At 38.4% G+C, this 7,375-nt stretch overlaps 1 protein-coding gene across 1 annotated transcript; it reads right to left on the bottom strand.

Moving 5' to 3' along the window:
• Positions 1–2,439: 2,439 nt before the first annotated feature.
• On the bottom strand, positions 2,440–3,396 carry LOC107287145 (olfactory receptor 6X1-like). The gene has a single exon (XM_015815611.1). It carries the CDS (start codon positions 3,394–3,396, stop codon positions 2,440–2,442), a length of 957 nt encoding a protein of 318 aa, XP_015671097.1.
• Positions 3,397–7,375: the final 3,979 nt, after the last annotated feature.

The raw sequence follows: 7,375 nt of genomic DNA, 5'->3' as shown, positions 1-7,375 counted from the left end.
CCTCAATCTTCATCACTGAAGTGGAAAAAGAAAAATTATTTTCTGTGTACGTTTTTACTTACATAATGTTGTATCTTTGAATCAATAAATAAAATCAGAATTATGTAATCATCTCTCTTTGCATACATTAAAAGCAAGAAATATTCAACAGGCACTTTATAAAAATGTGTACCTATGATATGAATACAGTATATAAATATACATTATTTTAGAGAATTTCTTTAAAGAAATGATAGGTTGGGCAAATGTACAGATATTACAGTTGGGGAAAGCTTTATTTCCTAATCTGTATAATCCAGAAAACAGGATTTGATATATATAGCAAAGGAGGGAATAAAATAAACCAAAATGGGGAAAAAATTCCCATCAGTGAATGCAGATCTGATTTTCAAGAAAGAAGGATTTGCTCACATGAAAAGAGGAATTATCTAACTTGTTGGGAGGACATCAGGTTAAGGAAGCTAGTTCAAATATAAAGATGAGAAAAGGAACAAGGCACCAGATCTGAGTATTTATGAACATGTGATAGCAAAGAAAGATGCAAGCAAAAGCTTTGTAATGGAGATATACAGTCATGACTCTCCAATTTCAAGGAACTATTCTGAGAAACGTATTTGAATTTATGGTATAAACTAAATTAATCCACCCAGTTTTACCCAGAATCCATTTCTTTCTGTAACCCTCCAATACAACAGAAGATTAAGCTTCTCTGCTACTGTGAGTGATGGAGACAATTGAATAGATCATGAGTTCCCTTTTCACATCTGGTCACAGTCCTTTTGGTGCTGCAGCTGCCAAAAAACCCCCAACAACGCAGTCCTAGGCTGCATTAACTGAGGGATAGAATCAAGATCACACGAAGTGTTAATACCACTTTATAATAATTGGTAATACCACATTTGGAATACTGCATCCAGTTTTGGTCACCACGATGTAAAGAAGATGTTAAAACTCTAGAAAGAATGCAGAAAAGAGCAGCAAAAATGATTAGGAGACTGGAGGCTAAAACATATCAAGAATGGTTGATGATTGTAAGAATTTAATGAGGTTTAATGAAAAGAAGGACCAGGAATGACATGATAGCAGTATTCCAACATCTCAGAGGATAACCTAAATAAGAGGGAGTCGAGCTATTCTCCAAAGCACCTGAAGGCAGGATAAGAAGCAATGGATGGAACTTAATCAAGGAGAGAGCCAGCCTAGAACTAAGGAGAAATTTCCTGACATGAGAACAATTAATCAGTGGAATGGCTTGCCTCCAGAAGTTGTGGGTGTTCCATTCCTGGAGGCTTTTAAGAAGAGATTGGACAGCCATTTGTCTGAAATGTTATAAGGTCTCCTGTTTGATCAAGGGGTTGGACTAGAAGATCTCCAATGTCCCTTCCAACTCTGTTATTCTGTTATTCTAAAATCCTGATCAATACCTAAAGGGCAGTGCTATTTAGGCTCATCTCACAAACACGTGGCAATAAGAAAAAAGTCCTACTCTTTTATCACAAGATTTGTTTTCTCTGAGTCTAGTGAACTTATTTCACTAAAATATAATTTGAAAATAGTAGGCTGTCATTTCTTCATCAAAATGGTCGTGACTCAAGTCTTTGCCAGATTAGATAATCCAGATACTAAATAAACTTTGTAGACTATATAGAAATATATCTTTAATCAAGAATGAACTATATTCAAAAGCTGTGACTCCAAGTTGGTGGCTAATGACCATGCAACAAAATTGTTAGTTTTTGCTTTACAATAATAGATCACAAGTGCAAACACCAAAATGTATTGTGCAATATTGCCCACAATGTGCATTTTTTGGTTCCTTAAATGACCTGCATAAAGTAACACCAGGTGATTGTCTGGGTAGCTGAATTGGACGTCAAGTTATGAAGCCACTCCCGTACCCCCTTATAACTTATGTATATAATTACATGGATTGTGTGTACATGTTTACCTCTCATTTGTTGTGTTCTCATCATATGCTAAGTAATAAATAGATCACAGGAGGTTCCCACCAATCCTTTTATTCTGTGATTATTACACAGTTGCACATTAAAAAAAGAAAATTGGTAATCTACTGAAGGTACTTTTTCAAAAGACAACTGGAGTTTTTCTTTGTTTTTTCTTTGAAGACATTTCACTTCTCACCCAAAAAGCTTCTTCAGTTCTGACTGAAGCTTCTTGGATGAGAAGTGAAACATCTTCAAGGAAAAACAAAGAAAGTCCAATTGCTCTTTGAAAAAGCACCTTAGGGACAACCATGACTTGGATGACTGAGACTCTCCATAGACATTTGTAACCTACCAGTTTAGCCACTGTTTTTCTCCATCTTTGTTAAGATAGACTTGTTAAAGAATATCTGCTTTGGAAATGGATTCTGAAGCTCCGAAGCTTGATGCTTCTAATAGGATGACATAGTAATTTTCCATCACTTGTCAACAAAGGCTATGCTAAGAGATCTGGGAGACCTGGAGCCTTTCTTTCTAAAAGTTTCCTCACTGCCTCCTTGACTTCATTGTTCCTAATGGTGTAAATGAAAGGATTTAACACCGGGGCGACCATGGTGTACAGTATGGAGACAGACTTCAACCTACTGAAGGAAGAGTTCTTGACGGTAGGTCTTAAATAGACAAAAAAGACTGACCCGTACAAAATGCAGACTACAATCAGGTGTGAAGCACAGGTAGAAAAGGCCCTCTGCTGTCTGGTGGTTGAAGACATTCGGAGAATGGTGGAAATGATGAAGAGGTAAGAAATGAGGGTGAAAAGCAAGGAGGACATAATCACAACCACCGTAACTAGAAAACCAAGCACTTCAATGACTTGTATATCTCCTCCTGCAATCTTCAGCACGGGTCCCACATCACAGTAGAAATGGTTGATAACATTGGACGTACAGTAGGGTAGCTCTGCTATCATCACTATCTGATAAAGAATGGAGAAAAAACCTCCCAACCAGGCACCTATTGCTAGTTTAAGGCAGACCCCAGAAGTCATGATTGTACCATACCTCAGGGGATAGCAGATAGCGAGGTACCTGTCCAAGGATATCAAAGTCATGATAAAAAATTCTGTGACCCCAAAGAGAAAGTAGAAGTACAGTTGTGTTATGCAGCAGTAGAAGCAGATGGAATTGTTTGCAGAGACATAATTGACCAGCAGTTTAGGAATAAAGGCTGTGGTGTGTCCAATGTCAATGCAAGATAGGTTGCTAAGGAAGAAATACATGGGCTTCTGGAGATGGTGATCCAGAATTACCACCACAATGATGAGCCCATTGCCCATCAGACACAGGAGGTAGAGCAGAAAGATGCCAGCATGCATCAAACCTTCGAGTCCCCAAACTCTTGGCAATCCAACCAGGATAAACTCTACCACTCTCGTACAGTTGGTCAAATCCATGTTACCCTATAAGAAAGGAAAATATGAAATCTTTACTGGGTCAGTCTTTAGCTACATTTTTTTAAACATAATTTTCATGAATTACTGTTCCAGTTTTTGCATCTTCTGCAGATGGAAAATATTGACGAATAAAATAAAAATTCTGATGGAAGACATTGAGAACATAAAGAAAATAATATGAGTACTTTTGTTTCTACATGGAGACCGTTTCTGGAATTTGTGCTTGAGGTGGAAAAAAAATGAAACTTTGATTTTGGGTTTTACTGATTAGATTGATTTGTTGTTACAGAAATGGCTAGTTTATACTATTATGAAAAAATAAAAAGTTCAGGTTTGATGTTAACACTTTATTCTATTGCAACAGAGGAAGTCAGAAGTCAATGTCTTGTCTTTTCTTTTTCCCTTCTCCCTCTCTCTTTCCTTTCCCTTTTTCCTCCCCATTGTATCCCACTATTTGCTTTGTATTTTGTATTTTACTCTGTAATTCATTAAAATATATTAAATACTACATTAAAAAAGGAAGACATGGAGAACATTAGGAGAACATTTGAAGGTGGAAACTCATTTGGATATGCAAGATAGATGTGTTGCTAAGAGAAAGAAAATAAAGGGGTGAATGGATAAGCATTTATGAATGTAAGATATAAAATTGTGATACTCAGCCAATAAGAAATGTGTTGAGATGTTGAAGAACAGCAACAAAGAATGCCCCATCAAATAAGATTCATGGTTTGTAGGCATCAACACATTTCGTGGTTTGTCATTTCGTGGTTTGTTTCCTGTCACACAGCAACACACTCTAGTTTGGAAGCATCACTGCTTCAGACAGGAAGGCGGTGCAGAGAATGGTGAGAATGGCTGAAAAGATCATTGGCAGTTCCCTCCCTCCCATCCAGGACATAGCACAGAAGCGCTGCTTGAGCAACGTCTGCAAGATTTCTGGGACACTACACATCCTCTTCACAACTTGTTTTCCTTGTTACCTTCTGGGAGGAGGCTCCGTGGTATCTGAAGCAGAACATCCAGATTCACTCACAGCTTTGTTCCATACAGTATTAACCTTGTGAACTCTCAAGCTTCCTCCTTCCATTATGTACAGTATTCAAGATGGACAGTGATTAATATTTATATGTTACTTATATGTAAGGGTGTACATATGTTGTATATAGTATGTTTTAAACGTGTGTTATGTATGTGTACACTTTGAGAGGAAGCAACTAAATTTCATTTGTAATGTGTGCCATTGTACCCACAGGAAAAATATAATAAAGGTTATCTAATCTAATATAATCTTATCTAGGCATCAACACAGTTTGTAAATGTATATTTGGTAAATTCCTTTCTCTTCTTGGATAAACGTGGTTGTATCCTAAACTACAGAAAGGACACAAGTAATGTATTTCCACATGCACATACCCAAGCATTCTTAGGAATAGGAAGTCAAGATCCTCAATAGTGAGAGATTGTTCTCCATTTCAAGCTGAGACAAGAAAAGCAGTAATAGGGACACCTGTTAGCTATATTTCAAAATAAAAACAAAATTCTTTTTACTAGTTCTTAGTGGATATTCTGGATCCACAAACAGAATCTTCCAGTTTCACTAGATTTCAAAGAAACATTTTATCTACTCCAATAAAGAAAAACATATTAGTATTTTCAGAGTCTTTTCTGCCCATTACCTCATGGATTTAAGAGTTATGGAGCTTGGGATAACATCTCCAGGGGAATACATCTCTAATTTCCCATGTGAATCCAGACATGATGCTAAAAAGATACTATTTTGAGTCGCCATGGTGGTGAACCTGGTATAGTTTGAATCAAATTGCTCCAAGATTTGTCATCTTCTGTGTATTATGACTTCTTGAAAGAATCTTGCAGGGACAACAAATAATGTTTTCCTCCCATATAACTTTCCTCTCCTATGAAATTTTCTCTCTTTCCATGGAACTCAAAGGGAGAAAATTATCTACATTAACTCCAGAGCTCACACTGCTAAGGTTATATTTTATTCTTGAGGGGTGGGTGTATGCAAAATTAAAAGTATTTCTGTTCAGTTAAGAATTCTTGCCTGGCCCCAATTCTCTGCAATTCTCTAAAATATGTTGGACATCTATAGCTGCAGAAATATATTTTCAGGTAATCCTCAACTTACAACCCCACTGAGTGGCCATTCAAAGTTACAATCGCACTGAAAAAAGTGACTGAGGACCCTTTCCTGCACATATGACCGTTGTAGCAGCCCCATGGTCATATGACCAAAATTCAGATGTTTGGCAACTGGCATGTACTTATGACAGTTTTGGTCACATTTTGTGACCTTAGGGAAGTCACTTAACAACTGTGTAATTAATTTAATAACCGCAGTGATTCACTTAACTGGGGCAAGAAAAGTCATAAAATGGGGGCAAAACTCACTTAACAACTGTCTTGCTTAGGGGACTGGAGGCTAAAACATATAAGGAATGGTTGCTGGAATTGGGTATGTCTAGTTTAACAAGGAGAAGGATGAGGGGGAACATGATAGCAGTGTTCCAATATCTCAGGGGCTGCCACAAAGAAGAGGGAGTCAAGCTATTCTCCAAGGCGCCTGAAGGCAAGATAAGAAGCAATGGATGGAAACTGATCAAGGAGAGAAGCAACTTAGAACTAAGGAGAAACTTCTTGACAGTTAGAACAATCAACCAGTGGAACAACCTGCCTCCAGAAGCGGTGAATGCTCCAACACTGGAAGTTTTTAAGAAGAGACTGGACAGCCATTTGTCCGAAATGGTGTAGGGTTCCTGCCTGAGCAGGGGGTTGGATTCGATGACCTCCAAGGTCCCTTCCAACTTTATTATTATTTATTTATTATTATTATTAATTATGGCCATAGGTTGAGGACTACCTGTATCTTCCCAGGAGACTTCCAGCCTAGTGCATAAAAGAAATTCAACCTCTTTGATCCTTTCCCCCCCTATAATTTTTAATTTGGATCATTACAAAGCATTTATTAACTTGCAACATAGTGTGAGGCTTTTCATGAAGAATTTTGGGGTGCCCCCTCTGTTACTAATGGGAGGATTTATTTCTGGCATCCTCTTCCTGTCAGTTGTGTTCAGTTCTAGGGCTCATCTTTGTTTCTTGGCTGAGGTAGCCAGCATTGCCTGAAGACAATTCCCATTTTTATGTAGCTAGCATGGCTATATGCCAAGGCCCATGGAATGCTGCTTTATCTTCCCACTGAAGTGGTACCTATTTATCTAGTTGAATTTGCATGCTTTCGAACTGCTAGCTGGGCAATTAGCTGGAATTGGGTATGTCTAGTTTAACGAAGAGAAGGACGAGGGGGGACATGATAGCAGTGTTCCAATCTCTCAGGGGCTGCCACAAAGAAGAGGGAGTCAAGCTATTCTCCAAGGCGCCTGAAGGCAGGACAAGAAGCAACGGGTGGAAACTAAGCAATGAGAGAAGCAACCTAGAACTAAGGAGAAACTTCCTGACAGTTAGAACAATTAACCAGTGGAACAACCTGCCTCCAGAAGCCGTGAATGCTCCAACACTGGAAGTTTTTAAGAAGAGACTGGACAGCCATTTGTCTGAAATGGTGTAGGGTTCCTGCCTGAGCAGGAGGTTGGACTCGATGACCTCCAAGGTCCCTTCCAACTTTATTATTATTATTATTAATATTAATATTAATATTGTTACATAGTACTGTAGTTTGGCTGCTAAAAAAGTGCTAGATTGTGTAGTTTGCACTCATGCACTTATTCAGGGTGCACCACAGGGGGGTGAACTAGTTCCGCACCTGGTCCGAAGGTTCTTGCTGAAATGTTGCAGGAAAACTACAATGGTAGCTTCTGATACTGCAGAATTGTGAAGTTGAAAAAAAAATGTATTTTTCCATGTAATCCTCCTATATTTTTGATGTCATTATTTTTCTGTCTATGTCAGGAGAGAGCAACAGACACCCCCTTCTCTTCCCCCCCCCCCCCCCCCCCCC

The sequence above is a fragment of the Protobothrops mucrosquamatus genome, unplaced genomic scaffold, assembly GCF_001527695.2.
Source record: "Protobothrops mucrosquamatus isolate PMUCROS unplaced genomic scaffold, P.Mucros_1.0 scaffold355, whole genome shotgun sequence".
Taxonomy (NCBI): Eukaryota; Metazoa; Chordata; class Lepidosauria; order Squamata; family Viperidae; genus Protobothrops; species Protobothrops mucrosquamatus.
The sequence above is the reverse complement of the archived record's forward strand: the minus strand, read 5'-3'. Positions and strand labels throughout refer to the sequence as shown.

Coding starts and splice junctions, on each gene's coding strand:
- LOC107287145 (XM_015815611.1), bottom strand. CDS start 3,396: ATGGATTTGACCAACTGTACGAGAGTGGTAGAGTTTATCCTGGTTGGA.